This window comes from Scyliorhinus canicula, chromosome 21 (assembly GCF_902713615.1).
Source record: "Scyliorhinus canicula chromosome 21, sScyCan1.1, whole genome shotgun sequence".
NCBI lineage: Eukaryota > Metazoa > Chordata > Chondrichthyes > Carcharhiniformes > Scyliorhinidae > Scyliorhinus > Scyliorhinus canicula.
This window is the reverse complement of record NC_052166.1, coordinates 22,724,202-22,749,456: the sequence shown is the minus strand read 5'-3', so window position 1 is coordinate 22,749,456 and position 25,255 is coordinate 22,724,202. Positions and strand designations below refer to the sequence as shown.

At 44.6% G+C, this 25,255-nt stretch overlaps 1 protein-coding gene across 2 annotated transcripts in view; it reads right to left on the bottom strand.

The window, feature by feature from the left end:
* LOC119955499 (neural proliferation differentiation and control protein 1-like) overlaps positions 1-25,255 on the bottom strand; it is a 224,204-nt gene that overhangs the window by 44,337 nt on the left and 154,612 nt on the right. Inside the window, exon 1 of one of the 2 annotated variants that reach the window (XM_038781745.1) lies at positions 17,270-17,485. The exons of the other annotated variant lie outside the window; for it this stretch is intronic. Coding sequence (XP_038637673.1) covers positions 17,270-17,366 — 97 coding nt within the window. The 5' untranslated portion in view covers positions 17,367-17,485. Of the gene's footprint in view, positions 1-17,269; positions 17,486-25,255 lie in introns of those variants that run through there. 2 annotated transcript variants of the gene reach the window in all.

Here is a 25,255-nt window from a genome sequence, read left to right as displayed (position 1 = left end):
TCCTGCTGGCGTGGGGTGCGAACCTCAATGCTGTCGCCAGTGGGGTCGAGAGAATCACAAATGGATCGACGCCAGGCACTGATCCAGCCTCCACCCTCCCCTGGACATTGGATTCTCTGCTACATTGGGAACTCTGCTGCTGCGGTGGAGAAACCCCCCTTAGTCTGAAATGTGCATTTCAAACAAAAGTGATATTCGTCAATACCCAACAGGCAAGCAATTGCATGACAAGGGAAATAAAACAATTGTACTCATTTATATAAAAAAACTATGGCAACTGGATAAAAAACAATTAAAAAACTAAAGAGATTGAGAAGTTTTAAATCGTTTTATGTACGTAATTTTCTTTTGAGTTTTAGAGTACCCAATTATTATTTTTTTCCAATTAAGGGGCAATTTAGCATGGCCAATCCACCTAACCTGCATCTTTGGGTTGTGGGGGTGAAACCCACGCAGACACAAGGAGAATGTGCAAACTCCACCCGGCCAGTGACCCAGGGCCAGGATTCGAACCCGGGGCTTCAGCGCCGTAGGCAGCAGTGCTAACCACTACGCCACCATGCTGCCCCATGCCAGATGGTTTTCAAATGCAAATTCATTTTTATATTTGCAAAAGTATTAATTTTATAGTTGAGTAAAATGTTTGTTCAACCTCAACTGTACTTAAGAGGTTTATTGCTCCCCAATGCAAAATAAGAAAAGAAATGACCTAGGAGAGAATTGAATTTGCTGCCATTGAGCTCTCCCAAGTTATTGTGAACCATACCAAGTGACATGCTGAGATACGAAGACACTGCAACCCCACTGTAGGCATCGCCAATGCCCTAGAACTGTGAATGAGAACCTCGGTATGTGAAATGTTGTGTGCCAACGTGAACTGGAGCATTAAAATCCTGAGCGAATATGAATATTGCTTTGCGCCAAGTGTCAGAACATTCATTTGAAGTTGACCGACAGGAATTCACATAATTTACATACAAAACGTTTTATCCAAATTAATTCTAGCTTTAAAGCTGAGCAACAATTTCTATTTGCACATATCATCTGCAATGACAGGTCACAAAGAGCCTGATTATTTAATTTTGTGAAGGATTTGAGATTTCCTTTCAAAGAAAATTCTCAAATTAAGTCATAGTTAAACCAATTTAACGAATTAACTACAATAGTTTATCACTACAACCTTTAGTCATGTTGACAGCTCAGGGATGAAAAAAGATCCAATTCATTCCAGTGGAATTAAGAAATGCAGGGCGGTACAGTGGTTAGCTCGACTACCTCCCAGTTCACGGTCAGTGTGGAGTTTGCACATTCTCTCACTGTCTGCGTGTATGCGTGGGTCTCACCCCCACAAACCTGGGGCCTCACGGTAGCATGGTGGTTAGCATCAATGCTTCACAGCTCCAGGGTCCCAGGTTCGATTCCCGGCTGGGTCACTGTCTGTGCGGAGTCTGCACGTCCTCCCCGTGTGTGCGTGGGTTTCCTCCGGGTACTCCGGTTTCCTCCCACAGTCCAAAGATGTGCGGGTTAGGTGGATTGGCCATGCTAAATTGCCCGTAGTGTAAGGTTAATGGGGGGAGTTGTTGGGTTACGGGTATACGGATTACGTGGGTTTAAGTAGGGTGATCATTGCTCGGCACAACATCGAGGGCCGAAGGGCCTGTTCTGTGCTGTACTGTTCTATGTTCTATGTTCTAAACCTAAAGATGTGCAAGGTAGGTAGACTGGCCATGCTAAATTACCTCTTAATTAGGAAAAAGTAATTGGGTACTCTAAATTTATTTTAAAATTTTTTAAAAAAGAAATTAAGAAATGTAAGGCATACAATGGAAAGCACTCATTCCGGTGAAACAAACACGTGTCTAATATTCATCTACCTTTTGCCATTTGAATCAACCTAGAATAGCTGCAGTGGAAACCAATACCAGGCTGTGCTTATTAAGCAGGCTTTCGTTATAATTTGCAGACATGACCAGATCTGCTGAGCGTTTGCAGCATTTATTTTTTAGTTTTACTTCATTTTGATCTCTCCCCCCACTGATCTTCTCCTCCTAATCATCTTCTCTACAAGATACAACTTATTCCAGGGGAAGGAAGCAGAGCGGAGTAGCTGCTGCCGTCAGACAGGCAGCCGAATCAAAACTAATTTGATATTGGGTTCAGTCAAATGTTCCATCATTTCCTTACACTAAACTAAGTTGCCAGGATTCAGTGAAACTGGTAAATAAGAACCGGTAAATAACACGATTCAGGACGCGTAACTTCAGAATAAGGTTTGCTTAAACTGGTGTGGATGGGGGATGGAGGAGATAAACTGATAGGAACCAGCAACTTTTAGAACAAAGCACAAATATGGTACATGTTATGAAGGGCAGTAAAACAAGCTCATTGCTTCCTCATGAATATTATGAAATGACAATTTAATTATACCCTAAAACTTGTTTTTTAAATAAATTTAGAGTGCCCAATTATTTATTTTCCAATTAAGGGGCAATTTAGCATGGCCAAATCATTTTGAGTTGTGGGGGTGAGAGCACACAGACAGTGGGAGAATGTGCAAACTCCACACAGACAGTATTCTACACTAAATCGGCTGAAATTCAATGATCCTTCCCCCTCAGGATTTACATTTTCTTCCCTTTTCCCCCCCATGTGACTGGAGCCGTGTTGCCTTCCACCAGAACAGGTACCTCACTGCTACCTATCGGGGCATGCCCAATTGTGTATAGCATATTTTATTGTGCTTTTCTGCAGACCTCACTGGAGAGCATGCAGGGAGCAGAAACTTCAGCTGGCTTCCTCCATTTCTTGGAGCAATTGGTTAAACTATACTTCGCCCACGATCAAACAAGCCGAGATGAACAATTTAGTAATTACCAGGGTCTAACTGGTCGAATGCCGTATTCACCAAGCAATCTTAGGAGCAAACAAATTTTTACTTGTGTTCGAGAAGTGAACAATAGTTTAGTAACAGCAGCCAAGTATCAGCATCTGCCTGGCCGTGTTAGGAGTTTTGTTGTTACCCAGTTTGACAGCTATGCTCTGAAGCTTAAATTAATGGAATCTTTCACTTTTAGATCAGACATGGATTTGGGCCTCTGATTTCATCTATTCAGTGAAAACAGAGTGGGATCATAGTATGAAACAGCTGAATCAAAGGGTTAAGCTTCCGTCCATTGAGATAATTGCCGTTTTTGCCAACTATTTCATTGAGAACAAAGAGAACAAAGAAAAGTACAGCACAGGAACAGGCCCTTCAGCTCTCCAAGCCTGTGCCGATCATGATGCCCTAACTCAAAAAAACCTTCTGCCCTTACTTGGGCATGGTTCTGGTTTTTACACCAAATTAGACTTCAAAGATTGGAACAATTTCTATCAGCAGTGAAGCCAAGATGGGATTAAATAGAGACTTGTAAAACTATGAACGGTTTTGACATGGCAAACAGGACAAGGTGTATTTCCTCTGCATGGGGCGGGGGTTAGGTGAAGAGGGGTCATCCATTTAAAGTTGTAATTAGAGAAGAGAAGTGGAGTTGAGGCTTATTTATGCAGAGGGCTGTTGAAACATGAAAACTTTGAAATTCGCAGGGAGTAGTCGAGGTTTAGATCATCTTATTTTAAGAGAAACCAAATTAAAATCTGAAGCAGAGGAAGGTCCCCCTATGGCATAGAAAAGAGTATGACTTGGCTTTCCTCTTTGGTTGAATAGTTTCTGAGACAAGTTCAATACATGGATCTGCATGGTTTGTATACGCTCTCTATTGCCTCGACTTCACTTTTGCATGCTCTCGAAGTCTCTTGATATGTTTGGTACCTGTCCGGATGAATCTTTTCCAGTTTGGTTAATCACTAGCCAGTAAACCCCATGAGAGTGGATATTGTGAACTCTTCAAGGGATGCTTTGAGGACATCACTAAAGCATTTCCACTGCCCTCCTGGGATGGGGGGGGGGGGGTGGATGGATGGGGGGGGGGGGGGTCTTCTGCCATGACTTGTTCAGAATCTGGTGTCTAGCATACAGACACCAAGTCCTGAGCAGCAGAGCTGATTTTGAGAGACCAGCAGCTTGATGCTGTGCAATGTTGGCTTGGGAGAGGATGCTGCTATTGCGCTGGAAGTTCCCAGTGCTTTGAGATACCTGCTGTATGTTGCCAAGTTTTCAAAGCATATCGAAATGTGGGATCCACTACTGCCTGTTAAGCAATTAACTTAAGTCGCAGGTTTGATATCCTGATCCTCAAACATCCTTTTCTTCAGGCAACCGTTGGCTGAGCTGGCGCATTGGAGGGCAATGATGGAATTCATTGTCACCTGCAATGTGCCAGAGGAAGATAAAGGGTTACAAGAGACAGCAACACAGTGGAATTACATTGGATTGATCCAAAATGAGCCAGCCCAGATAGAATGGGGCAGATGGTCACCTGTGTTTTAGACTTGTATTGTTCGATGTTGATAGTTTCTCTGCCAGATTAAGCTGCTGTTCAGTATAATACCAGGTATATAGCCTGCAATTGGGAACAAAGCAGGCTTCCCTGATCCCTGACTGATAAGTCCACGAAGATGGGAATGAAGAAAATGATTCTAACATAACCTTACACTAAAAGATGATGGTCACGGTATCACATATACAGACTACAAAGCATATACAGCACTGATCAACCACATTTTCTTTTTTTAGCTTTTACCTGGATTTAGTACAATGTACAAATTAAAAGATTGTGTTGTAAAATGTCACAACATAAAGCTGAAGTGCCAGCACCAATAAAACTCAAATATAGGCATATCTTGGGAGCAATCTCTGTGCACAAAATCAATTACCACCGTCACATTCATTCAATCATTCACTCGAGTTGGAGTATTGAAAATAACCCCATAGTTCAACCTCTCAAACATATAATTTCCTTCCTTTTGTGTGAAATAGCTTTGCCTGAATATCCTATTTAGTCATTTTGAATTATATAGTCTAGTTACTGAAATCATCAGGAATGACTTCAACCTCATTCAAAAGTTTGGAAATCCATGAAGCTATTTCGCCTTGTTAGGTGTCATTTAATGGAGAGGGGGACCTTACAGGAAATGTTGAAGATATTAAAGCTGTACAGCACCTGGGAGAAATGTGGAACGTGACTTCAAGACAGGCCACAGAACAAGTAAACACTGATTCAAGTTAGCGAAAGCTTGAATGGCTTTTTGCACATAAGTAATTTAGCATTTTGAATCATGCCATCTTTGTTGATCATACTGGGTGCAGGGAGTAATCCCTACATAGATAGCCTTGATCTCATTTAGATCACCTCCACATTGGTGAGGCCAATCCTACACAGGTCACACCAGGGCCTGCTTAATGGACAATCCAAGTTTTCAGTGATGTGCTCTAGTGCTTGGTAACATCTAAGCATATTCTAACCAGTTCAGTATCAGCAAAATTTCAGTGTGGCATAATAAAGTAATGTCACATCCATTCGTGCAATGCTTCCAAGTTGACTCTTTAAAAAAATCTCACCTGTAAATTAGAAAGTTTGAGTTTAATAAATAAACCAGGCAAACTGTGCAGTGCCAAGCCAATGCTACATTGATAGCAGTGCATGCCTTAACACTTAAATGAGACATTCAAGTAATCCAAGGTCTAGCTTTGGCTGTTCAGACAAACACGAAAGATCCCCTGCAGGATTCTCAGTTGGCGGGATCCTCCGTTTCACCGGCAATGCACGCCGTGGGTTTCACGATGGTGTGAAACAGCCACAATGGGGAAACCCCATTGGCCGAATGCCAGAATGGAAGATCCCACTGCCAGCGTGGGTATGCCAGTAAACATAGCTGGTGGGACAAAGAATCCCCCCCCCCCCCCCCCCCCATGTTTCTCCTAATTACCAAGCTAAATTTCTGGTTTTCATAAGAACTTATTGCATATATATCAATGTGCCAATGTGAAGCACTTCGGGATATCCTGGGTATTCGATAATGCACCAAGCTTTTTGAGAATGACGGCTATACATATCAAGCATGTCCAACATGGAATCCAACATGGACGTAACAAGAACAGGGGTGCACTGTGCAAGGTCCTTCACAACTTGTTTATTCCAGCCTAGGCTGATGGGATCCAATTCAAAGTCTGTTGGCTCTAGGCTTGATGCCAAATTAGTTTGGGCAGCGTCAATTCAGTACCGAGTGGGATAAAAGTGCTCACAATTTGACACTTTAATTCAGAGAGGACAGCTGGTGTGGGAAATGGAAATATTCACATTGGTGCAGTAGGTGCTGTTTATTTTGCATCTATACAAAGTTGCATACTGTTTTTCCTCCCTTACCAATTTCCTCCCCATACCTTAGTGTTAAGAAATGGACTCTTTGCTGGCATACCTATGTTCACAGTCACGCTGTCTTCCAGTTTTCTGCCAAAGTCACCATTATTAATGTGCATGCCCCAAAAGCAGCAGCTGCTGGCATTCAATTGCAAAATAAAAGCAGAAATTCAGGAAATACTCAGGATTTGTATTTATTCAACTGATTTGGGAGTGGGGCAAAAACATCATTTCTTTTTAAATTTAGAGTACCCAACTCATTTTTTCCGATTAAGGGGCAATTTAGCGTGTCCGATCCACCTAGCCTGCACATCTTTGGGTTGTGGGGGCAAAACCCACACAAACACAGGGAGGAAGTGCAAACTCCACTCGGACAGTGACCCAGAGCCGGGATCGAACCTGGGACCTCAACGCCGTGAGGCCGCAGTGCTAACCCACTGCGCCACCATGCTGCCCCAAAAACATCAAATATGATTACATCGTACCTCAATGCCTGCCTGCACACACTTTCAATCAGCTACATGGGAGCATCAAACCTGGGCGTCAGGGACATGGAGGTCTAGTCAGGGACATAGAGGTCTATTATATTGAATCTATTGGCTCCTTGGTGAATCAAATCTTGGATCTTCCAGGTCTGTATGTAATTGTTTGTTAAGCGGTCGGAGTTACATTTGGGTCTAACTCAGTGCTAACTAAGTGCTGGGATTGAACAAACGGCAGCACAAGCGGATAGCACTGTGGCTTCACAGCGCCAGGGTCCCAGGTTCGATTCCCCACTGGGTCACTGTCTGTGCGGAGTTTGCACGTTCTCCCCGTGTCAGCGAGGGTTTCCTCCCACAGTCCAAAGACGTGCAGGTTAGGTGGATTGACAATGATAAATTGCCCTTAGTGACCAAAAAAGGTTAGGAGGGGTTATGGAGTTACGGGGATAGGGTGGAAGTGAGGGCTTAAGTGGTCGGTGCAGACTCGATGAGCCGAATGGCCTTCTTCTGCACTATGTTCTGTATGTTCTATGTAACGGCACTTTAAAATTTGACGCTTCTGTAGTTTTGGGTAACATAGCGCTGGCTGAGAGACAATTCCCCCACCTTTGTATTACTAAACATGGCTGTGTTATGCTGACTGCAGAATTATGAATCCACACTTTTGTCTATGTTTATACTGTAGGGCAAAGGGAACTTATTTTTTTGCAATTGGAAAGATTGAGTGCAGACGTGGACATACAATGGCATGAATTGCCGAAGCACCAAATGCAAAAGCACTTTAGGAGCTTTGTTATACTACATCAAACCAGTAGTGCTCAGTGTGACCAATAGATTTATAACACGGCAAAAGCTTGAATTTCACCGTAATAAACAAAATAACTAACATAATGCATATATCGATTTCCTAATATAAAGTTGTGCAGAGGAATCCAGTCTATTTACTCTACATGGTTAATTGCAAACCTTTCAACTCTTAAGCATGTAATAAATGTTTAGCCCTGAAAGCTCACTCTTGTTTAGTCACCGCACAATGTTCGCCACAGCAGCACCACACAAAAAAAATGGATTTTCAATTCTATACTGAATGTCTGATTTACGGACCTGTGTCACAGACATTGGCAATGACATTAGTGACTGGAAGTCTGCGTCACTGTAAATATTCTCTTAATTTCCGAGTGCCACCAAATTAAGATATTATCATTGTTCGAGGAACCACACGGCGTCATGCTTTTGCTTTGGATGGGAGTGATCAGATTTAATATTTTAAAATAATTGGTAAAATGAATTCCTGAAGATAGATGTTGCAGATGTAATACGTTCACTATAACTATCACACCCTGGCAAGCTGTCAAATTGCTTGTGGTCAGAAACCAGCAGCTGAATTCCACTCAGCCTGCATGGGTAAGAATATAGCAGTAACAGGAATATCATTCCGCTGCTCATAAATAATTATTGCTGCCGAGTTACTGTAAACGTAATTCCACAAACAATGGCAGATGTTGTGCAGTGGAAGCTTCCCACAGCTATTAGACAGGGAGACCAATCTATCCAAGCTGAATCACATTGAAATGAAATGAAAATCGCTGATTGCCACAAGTAGGCTTCAATGAAGTTACTGTGAAAAGCCCCTAGTCGCCACATTCCGGCACCTGTTCGGGGAGGCTGGTACAGGAATTGAACCGTGCTGCTGGCCTGCCTTGGTCCGCTTTAAAAGCCAGCTATTTAGCCCAGTGTGCTAAACCAGCCTTGCAGCAATATGGGAAGGTTCTCTGTATAATCAATGGTCGAGAGAAATCAGATTTTGCATGGAGGGTATCAAAACTATACACGAGTCATAACAGTATGCTGTGTACAATGTATCAATACTGTATAGGAATAATGGAGTGTATTGCAGAGATTGACTCAGCACTGTGCAGGAATCATATCGCAATGCTCATAGAAAGCTAGCTCTGTAATGAAGGCATATAACATAGTCAGAGGGTAACAGCACTGCACAGGAGAAAGAGTGCATTGCTGAGAGAGGGAGACTGCCTCATAACCACAGAACTTTAGGGGAAAATCGGAAAAAGGTAGCTTTTGAAGAAAAATAATGTTTGAACAATAGGAAATAGGAGACTACCATATTGCTTCGGCATTCAGCATGATCCAGGCTGATACTCACCACTTTGATGCCTGCTCCCCATGTCCCCCGGGACTGCAAATATCCATCTATCTCAGCCTTGAATATACTCAACAATTCCAAAGATTCACAGCCCACTGAAGAAATTTCTCATCTCAGTGGAAAATAATCGACCCTTTACCTTAAGACTGTACACGCTTTAGATATTCCAGCTAGGAGAAATAACATTAACTCTGCAGCCATATGTTGTATCTTCTGAGGAGCGGCACAGTGGCGCATGGCGAGCACTGCTGCCTCAAGAGCGCTGGGGACCCGGGTTCGATACCGGCCCTGTGTCACTGTCCTTGTGGAGTTTGCACATTCTCGCCATGTCTGCATGGGTCTCACCCCCACAACCTAAAGATGCGCAGGGTAGGTGGATTGGCCACGCTAAATTGCCACTTAATTGGAAAAAAAAGGGAAAATATCCAAGAAAAAATATAAAAGAAAAAATTAATCCTGTGACTCCATGTGCATTGTATCTAAAATTGATAACCTAAATTAATCATAAATAAATCAAAAACAACAGTATTTCAGGAGAAAGCACAAGAACAATGGGCTCAAGGCGATCAAGAATGTTGTTTTATCATTAAGAGGAAGTTCATTGATGGATTCATTCATTCATGTGTACTCTGCCCTAAGGCAGGCTCAATGTCTGTAGATGTTTTATTCTAAGCTGTTGACTTGACTTTTGGGAGTGGTTTGCCATTGCTTTCGTTCGCAGGAGCTGGGAAAGGTGGCAGGTCCCAAATTTATCCAAGCTGGAATGGAAATCAAACCCATGATTCTTAACCACATCTCACCAACTCAGCGAACTGGCTGATCGTCTTTAACTCGCCTCCGCTCCTCACATAAGTGAGCATCCTACAATAACTTAAAGAATTACATTTAAATAGCCTTTCACAACCTACAGGATGTCAACAAGTGCGTTACAGCAAATGAAGTACTTTTTGAACAGTAGTCACTGTTGTAATGTTAGAAATGAAGCAGCCATTCCATGCACAGCAAGCTCTAACAGTCTGCAATGAAATGACCAAATAATCTGTTTCTTTTTCAAAAATTCTTTTTAGAGTACCCAATTCATTTTTTCCAATTAAGCAGCAATTTAGCGTGGCCAATCCACCTAGCTTGCAAATTTGTTTTTGGGTTGTGGGGGCGAAACCCACGCAAACACTGGGAGAATGTGCAAACTCCACACAGGCAGTGACCCAGAGCCAGGATCAAACCTGGGACCTTGGCATCGTGAGGCCGCAGTGCTAACCCACTGCGCCACCCTGCTGCCCTCAAATAATCTGTTTTCAATGTTGGTTGAAGAATGGCTGGAAAACCAGAATGGGAAACCCTGATCTTTGACTAATGCCATAAGTTCACCTATGACATCCAGAGGGGACGGGGGGGGGGGGGGGGGGGGGGGGGGTCACAGTTTAACATCTCATTTGAGTCAGTGTGGCACAGTGGTTAGTGAGCACTGCTGCCTCATGCACCAAGGACCCAGGTTCGATCCCAGCCCCGGGTCACTGACTGTGTGGAGTTTGCACATTCTCCCCGTGTCTGCATGGGTCTCATTCCCACAACCCAAATATGTGCAGGGTCGGTGGCTTGGTCTCTAGGATGCTCACTTGTGTGAGGAGCGGAAGTGAATTAAGGGGCTAGATTGCCCATTAATTGGAAAGAAAATGGGTACTTTATATTAAAAAAAACAGCATCTCTGACATTCCAGGACTCCCATTGTTGAAAAAGTAGAAAGAAATGGCCAATGAACATAAAAGGAGTTTGGAGCAGGTATAAAAGTCAGAAGGCAAGTATCAAAGAGTTAGCTTTTTAAGAAAGCTTTGAAGTCTGAGAAAATAGTAATAGTGATACACAACAACATTTTAGGGAACAATGCATAGTGGTTGAGGTTCAGCGTCCAATTTTGTAGTGCAGGAAGTGGACAAGTCTGAAGTGATGTGGTCCAGGGCAAGAGCTGGCGAAGAGAGCTTGGAGGGAATGGAGTAAAGTTGTTGAGATATTAGGAATTCACAGCCAGACACTATAGTACTACTTATAGGAGGGCTTGAAGAGGGCACTATAAGTGTTAGAAATGAGGGCAGCACGGTGGCACCCAGTGGTTAGCATTGCTGCCTAAGGACCCATGTTCAAATTCCAGCCCTGGGTCACTGTCTGTGTGGAGTTTGCACGTTCTCCCCGTGTTTGCGTGGGTTCCACCTCCACAACCCAAAAATATGCAGGATAGGTGGATTAACCTGCTAAATTGCCCCTTAATTGGAAAAAATAATTGATCATTCTAAATTTAATTTTAAAAAGTATTAGAAACAGAGGTAGCTTTTCCCGACCGACCATAGTAAATTGGTTGACCAGAAGGATATTTGAAAATATGTCCTCAAGGACTTGGTTGGTAAAGCAGCTGAACCATCAAGATCAAAAGGATTCTACTGCTGAGTGTTTTTGCTGATCTTAGTCTGGAATGCAGTGGGATCCATTAAAATTGGTCTCTGCACCCTTGGACCAGAGTGGGCTAAAAAAAAAAAAGCAGCCTCGGGTTTTCCTCCCAATTGCTATTCAGTCACCTGCTGAAAGCGCGTTCCATCATCTCAAAAGTCAACTTGCATTCAATTATCCATTTAGGGGAGGAACCATTGAGTCGTCAACAGCCATGGGTTGTAGTACAGGAATCAAAGGAGAAGGGGAGTGAAAGTTGGCAAAGAATATGATACACCTCCAATCACTGCAAATTAATTTAAAACCATAACCAATTTGAGATGCAAGTAAAAGGTGAGGCAGATGCGGCTTGACATTATGCAAACTACTCATTTGGATTACGGTCTTCTAATTTACTCCCAGGAAAACTCTATCAATTACATACATTAATTTTTTTCCCAATTCATGCATCATGCCTTAAAGTAGTACTACTGAGTATTACTATCCTCTGTATGCTTCACCCGATGCCTGTGCCTATGTATTACATTGTGTATCGATGTATGTCATTTTTTTTCATGTATGGAATGATCTGTCTGGACTGCATGTAGAACAATATTTTTCACTGTACCTCGGTATAAATCAAATCCAAGTAGCCGCCAAGTCTCACAATAGTGGCACCATTAGGCGGCACGGTGGTACAGTGGCTGGCACTGCTGCCTCAGTACAGTGAGGATCGGTGTTCGATCACTGTCCGTGTGGTGTTTACACATTCTCCCCATGTCTGTGTGAGTCTCAACCCCAAAATCCAAAGATTTGCAGGGTAGCCACCTACCTGGTGGGGATTGGCTGCACTAAATTGCCCCTTAATTGGGAAAGAGAGAGAATTGGGCACATTAGATTTTTAAAAAATAGTGACAACATTGTCATCCGACAGTAATTTATCACTTACACACCCGGCCAGTTTGCCAATCCAAACATCACTCACCGACTACAGCTTTCATTCAGAAAGAGAAAATTCTACTCGCTCCTAGACTGGGGTGAGTGTATTCCAATACTTACCCTTTCCTCTTAACTTGCATTTTTGAATCCAGAACATGAAACGGTTTACTCTTGGTGATCAAGTCTGCCAAGTGAAATAAATTCTCTTCAGTGCCAACCCAATTCCTGGTTGGGTCAAAATTGTCCAGCAAGCATCATTAAAAGGACGTGTGTTACTTTTCTCTCCACCGTGGCAGGTATGTCCTATGTCCCCCCCTGCACTCGCGATTGAGCCGTTGGCCATCGCATTAAGAAGTTTGGGGGTATGGAAAGGAATAGTGCGGGGGGGATAGAGCATAAGGTGTCCTTATATATCGATGACTTGCTGTTATACGTGTCGGAACAGAGTATGTCGATAGGGGGAATGTTGGAGCTGCTTTGGGTGTTTGGGTCTTTCTCGGGATACAAATTAAATCTAGACAAGAGTGAGTATTTTGTGGTGTCTCGGCCGGGGGGGGGGGGGGGGGGGGGGGGGCTGCTATTCCGTAGGGCAGGGACTTACTTTAGGTACCTGGGGTGCAGGTTGCCCGGGATTGGGGTGGGGAGGAGGCTCTGCGGGTACATTTCTAGTTTGGTGGGGAGAGTGAAAGCTAATCTGGCAAGGTGGGATGGTCTCCCGCTGTCACTGGCGGGTTGGATACAGGCGATTAAAATGAACGTGTTGCCGCGATTTCTGTTTATTTTTCAATGCCTGCCGATTTTCCTGCCAAAGGCTTTTTTCAGAGAGATTGAGGGAAGAATTACTTTGTTCATGTGGGGAGGGAAGGTGGCCAGAGTTAAGAAAGGTGCTGCTACAGAGGGGAAGGCAGGCAGGGGGTTTGGGTCTCCCGAACCTGATGTATTACTACTGGGTGGCGAATGTAGAGACGGTGCAGAGCTGGATCAGAGGGGTTGATTCCCAGTGGGTCAGAATGGAGGAGAGTTTGTGCAGGGGGTCGGGATTGAAAGCACTAGCTACAGTGCCTCTCTTGATGGCCCTGGGGAAATACTCAGGAGTCCGGTAATAATAGCTTCATTGAGAATTTGGAGGCAGTTTCGCCAACACTTCGGGTTGGGGCAGGGTCAAGGGAAATGCCGATTCGGGGGAACCACAGATTTGTGCCAGAGAACGGGATGGAAATTTCAGAAATGGGAGAAGGGGATTAAGACACTAAACGATTTGTTCCTTAGGGGTCGGTTTGCAGGATTGAAGGAGCTGGAATTGAAGTATGGGCTGGAGCAGGGGGAAATGTTTAGATACATGCAGGTTCGAGATTTTGCCAGAAAGGAGATACAGAGCTTCCCGGTGAGCCGGCCTCCAAATTGCTGGAGGAAGTGGTGACGACAGGGGGACTGGAGAAGGGGGTAGTGTCAGCGGCTTACAGAGCTATTTTGGATGAGGAGAAGGCACCATTGGACGGGATCAAAGCAAAGTGGGAGGAAGAGTTGGAGAGGATATGGAGGCTGGGTTCTGGTTTGAGGTGCACCGGAGAGTGAATGTCTCCACCTCATGCGCGAGGTTGGGGCTGATACAGCTGAAGGTCATATTCGGGATGTCGGACCAGCCAGGGTTGGAAACGGGTGCGGAGGCAGATGTTGTAGCCTTCGCCTCGTTGATCGCCCAAAGGCGGATCCTGATGGGTTGGAGAACAACCTCTCCACCCTGTGCCTGGCGTGGCGGGGGACTTGTTGGAATTCTTGACTCTTGAGAAGGTTAAGTTTGAACTGAGGGGAAGGATGGAGGGGTTCTACAATTCATGGACATTATTCATTATGCACTTTCAAGAACTGGATAATATCAAACATTAGTTGGGGAGGGGGCCTGTGTGTGTTAATGGCGACTACGGGTGATCCGTAATTCCTTTTTGTCATTTGTTTATGTGAACATGTGGGCTAATGTTTGGGGTTTGGTGGGAGATGGGATCGTTGTTATTGATATGGGGATTGACATATTTGTTACTGATTATTGTTTATTGTTGGTGGGTGTAAATTTGGGAGAAAATGTGAAAAAGGAGAATAAAAATATTTAAAAAAAAAAAAAAGAGGACGTGTGTAACTTGGGTACCGGACGTCCGGTGACGACGGGTGGGAGGCAGCCGCACACTGGGGGGCTCCCGCTCGGGAATAGAAATTTTGGGGATTTACGCCCGGTCCCAGGGACAACAGAGGGTGAAAGAGCTGTAAGAAGGCACAGGGAGGAGAAATGTCCAAGCTTGGGAAAAAAACAGCTGTGAAAATGAAAAAGGGGTTAATGAAAGTCCGCCGGTGAGTGGGAAAAGTCAGCGCAGGAACTGTAAGGAAAGCGGAGGCTGGAACACCAGGGGAGGCCGCATCGCTCACAGCAGAAGAAATGACCAAAATGATGGTTGTGGAACTTGAAAAACAGTCCACAAAGTACATGGAAGCAATGAAGAAGGAGATGGGGGTGGTATTGAAAGTGCTGGTGGAGGAGGCGATTTCCCCGGTGAGGGCGGCGGTGGAAGTGGAAGAGGTATTATCACAGCACAGTGATCAACTCACCTTGATGGGGAAGGAGTTACAGAAGGTGACAGAGACCAACAAAGGTCTGCGAGCCAAAATGGAAGACCTGGAAAACAGATCCAGGCGGCAGAATCTGAAGATCATGGGTCTGCCCGAAAGGGTGGAAGGCCCGAGGCCAACAGAGTATTTTGCTATGATGTTGGCAGAGCTATTGGGGGAGGGGGATGATCCCTCTCGATACGAACTGGATTGGGCTCATCGGTCATGGAGGCCTATACCAAAGGTGAGTGAGCTGCCAAGAGATGTAACTGTGTGTTTCCGTAGGTACAGCGTGAAGGAGAAGGTCCTGTGCTGGGCAAAGCAGAAGCGGGTGGTGCAGTGGGCTGGAGCTGGTATACCAGGACTTTACCGTGCAGCTGGCGAGGAGGCGGGCTGCCTTCAGCTGGGTGAAGACACTGTACATCAGCAAGGTGCAGTGCGGCATAGTATATCCAGCTAAGTTGAGGGTGATCTGCAAATCCAAGGACTTTTGTTTTGGGACGGCGGAAGAGTTTGCGAAGGCAGGACTGTGTCAGAATTGAGAAATGGGACTGAGAGCGGGTCATGTGCCGATGTAGCCTCATGTAAATTTATTTTTTCACTGAGTGTTGGTATATATACTAAGTGAGTCGACGCTGTTATTTGGACAAGGGAAGAGTTGGGACTTTCATTTGCAATGATGGTTCTTTGGGGCTTGGGTATGTATGCTGGGGTTGTGTGCTAAAGGGGATTTCTTGGTTTTCCTTGGACTGGGCAGGGGTGGGGAGAGGGGGAAGGAGACCCAGGTGGGGGCCTCCAAGCTGGCCGGTTTAAGCGTTGGGGGAAAGAACCTAGGTTGGGGATTGGAGTTTACAAGCAGAAGTGGAGGGGAGGAGTCTGGGAGGGGGTGGGTGTCTACAATTCACGGTACTCTTTCGGGGAGTGGATGGCATTGAATATTTGGGGGGGGCTTGGGGGCTGAACTATATGTGTCAACGGTGACCAGAGGCGATTCCTGATTCTTTCTTTTTTCCTCCTTGGGAGGTTTAGTTTGATTTGATGCTTGTATTGTCAGGTGGGCCGTTGTTTGGGGTGGTGGGAGGATGGGATCATTGTTGTTGGAAGGGGGATTGACATTGTATTCGTTACCGTTTACTGTTTGTTGGTGTGGGGGGGTAAATTATGAAGAAAATGTGAAAATGGAGAATAAAAAGCTATTTTTCAAAACAAAACTTAGGTACCGAATGTTAGCTCTTCGCTCTGGTGGAAATTTCCAAAGCAGACACAACACAAATACTGGCACTTCGAGTTTGCTTAATCCAATATAAATTTACAACATGATGCGGTTGGATTGCAGATTATGTGGGAGTCACTCCTTCTAAATGAAAACTACAGTTTGTCAGCGACTGTTAAATTTGGAAACGAGTGGGCAGCACGGTGGCACAGTGGTTAGCATTGCTGCCTACGGCGCTGAGTACCCGGATTCGAATTCCGGCTCTGGATCACTGTCCGTGTGGAGTTTGCACATTCCCCCCGTGTGTGCGTGGGTTTCACCCCCACAACCCAAAGATGTGCAGGTCAGGTGGATTGGCCACGCTAAATTGCCCCTTAATTGGAAAAAATAATTGGATACTCTTAAATTTATTTAAAAAAGCGTTTGGAAATTAACTTAGAATTGGACAGTTTGAAAAAATTGCCACATGCGACTGATAAGTGTATCCTAGTTTCCCTGAGATCAAATTAGAAGACGGTAATCCAATGGAGGGGTTTGCATATCAAACCAATCTCCTTTGTTCATTTTATTTGTTCACTTGCATTTCGCAAACGACAATGGTCTTAATTGATATTTGGAAGTATGTCCTCAAAGTAAAGCAGCTGAAGCATACAGATCTGAGCCTGGAAGGCAGTGGGATCCATTAAAATTAACAATCGGACAAGAGTGGGCTAAAGAAAAAAGCAGATCTAGATATACCTCCCAATTACTATCCAGTCACTTGCTGGATCTTTACGGTCTTAAGGACATATTATTCATTCATTGTTCTTGCATTTGAACCTCCTACACGGACCAAGAAAATAAGATGAAAAAACAAAGTTCAATCACATTCTGACATAAAACCGGACAGGATTCAGCTGTTGCTTTTATATAATTAGCACTGCAGGTGACGTTGAAGATGTTGCTATGGACACAGTGTGAGCTATTGCATAGAATTTATCCTTAATAGAGGGGAACACAAATCCAATTTAACGGGCAGAATAATTTTACTTTTGCAAAATATCAAAAGACAAAATCTGAATAAAGAAGCTCTTTTCACTAACCCAAATCCATGGTACTGAAACAATGAGTTTTATACAAACACGAGAATGGATAAAGGGTTAAAACCAATTCTTACCTTTCCAGTGTCCATAGTCCCTCCTCAAAGGGGAGCTGACACTCATTGTAATCAATACAAAAAGGCACTTTGGGAGCAGAATTATTTGTAGATTCATTCTTGTGTACAAAATCAAATACGTTAAACACAGAATAAAGAATGAGGTGGCTAGTTTTTTTTGCAGAAAGCAGAGGTAGGATGAAGGCACTGGGTATTGTACTGCTGGCTGAGCTTCTTGATTCTGAAAGGCTTCGGCAATGTGGGATGTGAACACGAGCCTGCTCCCCACCAGCCAATAGGAAATATCCAATGAGAAATTGCCCAGAGAAATTGCATTGGCTGTGATGTAGCAGAAAGCACACGGAAAATGACAGCTGTTTGTAACTCAGCACGTACAGAAGTGACCACCATCAATATTCAGCTTTACATTTCCGCTTTGGGTTATCCCTTAAAGAGCAATGTGCTTCAAATCGAGCTGTGTCACATTGTTAGTAATTCTAAGACTAATATTCTGTCAAATATATTCACAAGATGCATTTCCATTGCAAATTTAGAATTGATGAGATTCCACCTTTACACTGATAAATTGTGTAGTTTGTTAATTTGTTCAGTTTGTTAAAACATGCCCAGATTACCGTCAAAGTGGAGAGAGACTGCTACTATCAGATGGTCTATCCGATGCAAGGCCTTTAACAATAAACACCAAGTAATAATAATAATCTTTATTGTCACAAGTAGGCTTACAACACTGCAATTAAGTTACTGTGAAAAGCCCCTAGTTGCCACATTCTGGCGCCTGTTTGGGTACACGGAGTGAGAATTCAGTATGTCCAAATTACCTAAAGCACGTCTCCCGGGACTTGTGGGAGGAAACCGGAGCGCCCGGAGGAAACCGACACAGACACGGGAGAGAACGTGCAGACTCTGCACAGACAGTGACCCAAGCCAGGCATTGAACCTGGGACCCTGGCGCTGTGAAGCCACAGTGCTAACCACTGAGCTACCATGCTGCCCATAAGTCTTTTTCTCTCAACAGATGCAACGTGACCCGCTGAATGTTTTGCAGCATTTTCTGCTTTTCTATCAGATTTTCACCCAGCGTTGTATTTTGCTTGTGCTCCCACTCTTGTCGACAGGTCTGCTCCCATACATGTTAAACAGAACTAGTTCACCAGGATGATATAGTTGCAGTCTAAATGCACAAAGAATCTCTGGTTAAGGAAAGAAAAAGCCTGCATTTACATTTCACATCGGCAGGGCATTGCATTGCATTCACGTTTAATTAATTCTTTCTCAAGTGCAGTCACTGTGGAATCAGACAAAATCCCCCGTGGTTGCTCCCCTGATCTGGGCTTCTGTCTCAGTGATGGAGGGGTCAAAAGGACCCCTTCCTCCACCAGTTTCCCAAACATCTTAGAAACAACAGCGCTTGTATCTTCCAGGCCCAACAATCCTTAAATTCTGTCATCTGGAGCGATTTTCCAGATCATCAAATTTGGCCTTTAACACCTTTGCTCCTCCGCCAATAATGCCATTTCTGTCTCCACAGGGACAATTCAATGACTATGATCATTAAATGCCTCCACCACCTTCTTGCTCGTCGTCCCCGGTATCTCCATCCACTGATCCAACCTGTAATCCCACATTCTATCCTCTGTAAACCTGAAATCAGCCAAACTGCTGCTTGCATCTTCACTCACATAAGGTCCTGCTCATCTATCACCCCAGTGCTTGCTGATCTACATTGGCTTCTGGTCAACATATTGGTATTAAAATTCTTATCAGATTTCAAATCCACTCGTGGCCTCGTTCCTCCATATCTTTCATATGATTCCACAGAGTTCGCAACAAGGCACGTGGCCTTTAATATGGCCAAGGTGGCCCTCTACAGGAGCAGTGTGTGTTTTGAGATGGTGCACCCGCTCGTCTTTGTGTTACTTTCAGAGACAGATTATTATTCTGACGTGCTGGTGGGAGCAAATTACTTCGTTAATAAACACGGATTGGGGGGAAACTGAAGGATTTCATGATTAAAATCCTTCTTATTTGGACATTCTTGAGTTCTTCTGTATTTAACATTTTTGTGTGGCATGGTTATAAAGTGGGGAGGGCGCGTTGTTTTGGGGCTTGCTGGTGGGGGTTATTTCAGGGTGCATTTGGGGGTTGTTTAATGTGTTGTTGGAACTGGAAGGGGATTTGGTTGTGGTTTTCTGTTTTATTCCTATAATGTTTGATATTAAAGTTGAGTATGGGTTGGGGGGTGGGGGGGGGGGGGGGGGGGGGGGGTCACCCTGCTAGCAGATTTGTAGTTAATGGGTGCGGAGTAGGAGAGATGGCTGCAGATGGTTACATGTGGGGGGGGGGGGGGGGGGGGGGGTTTAGTATGGTGAGGAGGCTAGCAGCTTGTTATCTCAGCAGCTAAGGCTGTCTCTTAGGGGATAATCCAGATCAGGGACTCGGCTGGTGGGTTTATTTTTGCCCTAGGGAAGGTCAATGAGGTGTCTGAGACCTTTAAAAAAATTTTTTTTTTAGAGTATCCAATTCATTTTTCCAATTAAGGGGCAATTTCGTATGGCCAATCCACCTGCCCTGCACATCTTTTGAGTTGTCGTGGTAAAACCCACGCAAACATGGGGAGAATGTGCAAACTCCACACGGACAGTGACCCAGAGCCGGGATCGAACCTTGGACCTCAGCACTGTGAGGCTGCAGTGCCAACCACTGCGCCACCGTGCTGCCATTTTGAAACCTTTTACTGTGGGCTGTAGAATTCTGAGCCTGGAATGAACAATGGTACAACTTTTTGATGGGTTGACCTTTCCGGTAGTTTTGGGATAGAAGGCGCCGATTGAACAGGAGGAGATTTTGAACTATATTTGTCTGACGCAGATGGGTAAAGCACTGGGTGCAGATGGATTTCCCTGTGGAGTTTTATAAACAGTTTGCTAGGCTGCTGGCTCCACTTCTGTGGAATACGTTTAACGATTCTGTGTCTCAGGGATACGGCCGGTCATGCAGGCATCAATCTCCTTGATCTTGAAAAAGGACAAGGATCCCACAGAGTGTGGGTGGTACCGATCCATTTCTCTGTTAAATGTTGATGCTGAACTATAAGCCAAGATGCTGGCAATCTGTTTGGAGCCTTGCCCGTCGGGGGTGGTTTTGGAGGAGCAGACAGTATTTGTTGCGGGCCAGCAGTTGTCAGCCAATATTAGGAGACTCTTGAATGTGGTGCTGTTGCCTTCCTCAGTGACCGAGCAGAGGGGATTATCTCGATCAACGTGGAGCAGGCTTTTTATCTGGTTGAGAGGACTGAGAATGTCTGTACCAATGCCCTGAGCGGCGGTACTTACAATTGAACAAGGGTACAAGGTAGGAGTGTCCATTATCCCCGTTGCTATTTGCTATAGCAATTGAGCTGTTGCCTATTGCACTTTGATCATCTTCCAATTGAAGGGGGATAGTGCGTAGGGTATCCCTGTATGTGAACAATTTGTTGTTGTACATTACGGCTCTTCTCTCCAATGCGGAGGAGATAATAGAGATGTTCAGAAAGTTGTGTTCCTTTTCTGGGTAGAAGTTAAACCTGGGCAAGAGAGGGCAGCATGATGGCGCAGTGGGTTAGCCCTGTTGCCTCACGGCGCCGAGGTCCCTGGTTCAATCCCTGTTCTGGGTCACTGTCCATGTGGAGTTTGCACATTCGCCCAGTGTTTGCGTGGGTTTCGCCCCCACAACCCAAAGATGGGCAGGCTAGGTGGATTGGCTACGCTAAATTGCCCCTTAATTGGAAAAAATGAATTGGGCACTCTAAATTTTAAAAAGAAAAAAAAATACAATTTTGGGCAAGAGTGAATTTTTCAGGGTGGCATGTGGCGCAGTGGTTAGCACTGGGACTGCGGCGCTGAGGACCCGGGTTCGAACCCCGGCCCTAGGTCGCTGTCCGTGTGGAGTTTGCATATTCTCCCCATGTCTGCGTGTGTTTCACCCCTGCAATCCAAAGATGTGCAGGTTAGGTGGATTGGCTACACTAAATTGCCCCTTAATTGGAGAAAAAATAATTGGGCATTCTAAATTATTTTAAAAAGTGAATTTTTCCTGGAAAAACCCAAGGGGAGAGGTCCAGGACTAGTATTTGAGAATTTGGGTGGTTCATGATTCAGCCTCACTCCATAAACTTAACTTGGCCAGTCTGGTTGGTGGGGTGAAGGCTGATTTGAAGAGGTGGGATGCCCTTACTTTGAATTTGGCGGAAGAGTCCAGATGGTGAAAATAAATATTCTTTCAAGGTTTTTGTTTTTGTTGCAGTGTCTCCCAGTCTCTCTTTGTAAAGCTTTCTTTGGCAGGGTCAATAAGTTGATAACTGCTTTTCTTTGAGTGGGCAAGACCCCTAGACAGTCGGTGTTTTGGGGAGCGGTGGGGGAGAGGGGGTTGTATCCAACCTGCTCTGTTATTATTGGGCAGCGAACATTGATAAGGTACAGGGTTGGTTTAAGGATCAGGACTCGATATGGGAGCGGATGTATATGATAGAGTTGGAGGGCTCGTTGCCTCTCCTCTCCCGTTCTCTCTGGTAAGATAATCATCGGGCCCAGTGGGAGTAGCCCTTTTCAGAATTTGGAACCAATTGAGGCAGCATTTTAAATTAGGCTCTATGTGAGGGCAGCACGGTGGCAGAGTGGTTAGCATGGCTGCCTACGGCGCTGACGACCCGGGTTCAATCCCGGCCCTGGGTCACTGTCCGTGAGGAGTTTGCACATTCTCCCCGTGTCTGCGTGGGTTTCACCCCCACAACCCAAAGATGTGTAGGATAGGTGGATTGGCCACGCTAAATTGCCCCTTAATTGGAAAAAATAATTGGGTACTCTAAATTTATTTTTAAAAAATTAGGCTCTATGTTGCTATTGGCGTCAATCTTTAGGAATCATAGGTTTGTGCCATCTGGTGTAGATTCAACATTCATGGCATAGGAGAGGGAGGGGTTGGAGAGGTTTAGAGTCTTGTTTTTGGAGGGGAGGTTTGCTGGGCTAGAAGAGATTTCAGAGAAGTTCTAACCTCTGAGAGGGAATGTATTTTGACATCTTCAGGGGAGAGATTTTGTGTGCAAGGAGCTTCCTTCATTTCCCCTGGTGTAAGTGCTTTCCCTTTTGGATAGGGTTCTGTCTTTGGATGAGCTATGGTAAGGAAGAATCTCAGACATTTATAAACAGATGTTCAGTGACAGAGCAGGCTTTTTTTTTTAAGAAGTAAAGCGGAAGTGGGAGGACAAGGGGGGGGGGGTGGTTTCACGGGGAGGGGGTGTTGGGAGTGAAGCTCTTAGGGACAACTGCACCTCGTCTTGTGTGAGGTTAAGTTTGATACAGTTTAAAGGAGTGCACAGGGCGTAATTGAGGGTGGGTATCAGTGGGTTCTTCTTGGGGGTTGAGGATAGATGTGAGATGTGCTAATACGCAAACAGAGGTAAAAGAAAGGGGGGGGCTAGACAGCATCATTGTGCGCTTAAGGGGGCGGCACAGTGGTTAGCACTGCTGCCTCACAACACCGAGGACCCAGGTTCAACCCAGCCCCGGGTCACTGTCCGTGTGGAATGAGCACATTCGGCCAGTATCTGCGTGGGTCTCACCCTAATAACCCAAAGATGTGCAGGGATTGGACATGCTAAATTGCCCCTTAATTGGAAAAAAAAATCATGTGCTTATCCGATATTCAATTTCCAGCAATCAGCTGATGGAAACATTAGACGATTCCCCCTTCGCTGCTCCTCAATTTTTGAGAACACAAAGACGAGCTGTAACATCCCAAATCTGTACACATACGATTTTACTCATCACTGATTCAGAGATATTCCCAGCCTGTATGATTCAGTATATTATGCAGTGAACTTATTGGCACAGACATCAGGGAGCTTTTGTTAAAACACTGGGGAAACTGGTGGCTTTCTATCAACTTGCTTATTAATCGCACCGATATACAGTGCAATGGAAAAAGCATGATAATGGGCAGCATGGTGGCACAGTGGTTAGCACTGCTGCATCATAACACCGAGGACCTAGGTTCAATCCGGCCCTGGGTCACTATCCGTGTGGAGTTTGCACATTCTCCCAGTGTCTGCGTGGGTCTCAACCTAACAACCCAAAGGGGTGCAGTGTAGGTGAATTGGCCACGCTAAATTGCCCCTTAATTGGAAAAAAAAGAGTTGGGTATTTTAAATTTTAAAAAACGATGACCGTAGATTCTCCTATGAGGATTTAGTCTCCTACAAAAACGTAGTCTTATGAAACAGATACAGGTACCGGACCCTATAACTAGGAAGCTTGAGGGTGGATGTGTAACAGATACAGGGATCTTCTGTTAGGCTGATTTCTCTGCTGAGCTGGACCCAGCCAGGACAGAGAAAGGAAGATGAGGGGGAGGACCAGGCCGGCTTCTGTTAATCCGAAAAAGGAGGGAATCAAGTGTGACAGAGAGCAAAGTTAATGAGGATTAGAGTTTCTAGGGCAGCAACTGTCTTTTAGGATGCTAGATAAGGGACCTGGGACTTGGATAACATTAGTCCCAAAGTCCCTGTACAAGATCCTTATAATTCTCTCAACTTGGCCCATGATGGCATTAAGACTCCTGTGAAGAACAATAATTAAGAAATGAATCAAACATACTGAACCAAATTCCTAAAAAGTCCTCATCACTGCTTCTCGTGCTCTCCAGGCAGGAGTGCTCAAGTTGGTTATCTTTCCTTTCTTTCTCTCGGTATGAATTTTGATAATATGTCCCACACACATTATTTCCACGGGGGTCAGGGGAGTTCTCCTGCGATCTGTCGAATATTTATCCCTTGAGGGCAGCACGGTGGCACAGTGGTTAGCACTGGTGCCTCACGGCACCGAGCTCCCAGGTTCGATTCCGGCTCTGGGTCACTATCCACTGCCTGTGTGGAGTTTGCACATTCTCCCTGTGTCTGCGTGGGTTTCGCCCATACAACCCAAAGATGTGCAGGCTAGGTGGATTGGCCAGGCTAAATTGCTCCTTAATTGGAAAAAATGAATTGGATACAAAAAAATGGAATTTTCATCCCTCAAACAAAATACCTAAAACAGATCAGCTGGTTATTATTACATTGTCTTTTTTCTATAGAATATTACTACATTTCTTATATTACACTGATTAATTAAACTTCAAAAGTAGTTAAATGGCTGTAAAGCCCTTTAGGGCATCTGGGAACCATGAAAGATGCTATAAATGCAAGCATTTCTTTAAATACTGATTTTTCCTCCTGAAGCCATGTTAATTCAGATCTTTCTTTCTTTCCAAATGCAGTTCTTGAACAGCCCTCAACACACCCCTTTTCTCTCTCATACATTTCCAGCTGTTGCGCCTTAAATTTTTAGCAACTGCAGAACGGTCTGAGACGTTCCCATTCTCAGGCTGCGGTAATAAAGGAGTGCGGGGAAAGTAAGCAATAAATCTTACAGGCAGATTTCATTTAAAAAAGGCAGCACTCAGCGATCGAAAGTCAACAATCACTTTGGCTTTCACTTACACTTGCCCACAACTAAAGCTGAATCATTGATGCGTTACGGAATGTATTCCAATCAGTGTATCGTAAGCATTTCCTCCATTTCATCCCATGTCTACTTTAATGTTGCCTGAGGTGTAACACGCAAAGCATAAATGGGAGACTCAGTCAGCTCTTTCCTCCTACGCTACATGCTGCTGTTCTTTGAAAAGGCCACAGACTCATCATCATGGAATAGCCAGAGTGTCTATGGCCTGGAAAATGAGACACGCTGTGACGTCTGGTTGTGCGATGTTCTTTGGCATGCGATGAAAAGGCACTGAGTGATGCATATTACACTCTATCTAGCTTAAAAAAAAGGTTGCCAAGAATTTTAATACTTAATTACATCCTTAATTTATGTTTCTATATATATTGTGTACAGAATGTGCAAACTCCACATGGACAGTGACCCGGGGCCGGGATCGAATCTGGGTACCCGGCGCGGTGAGGCAGCA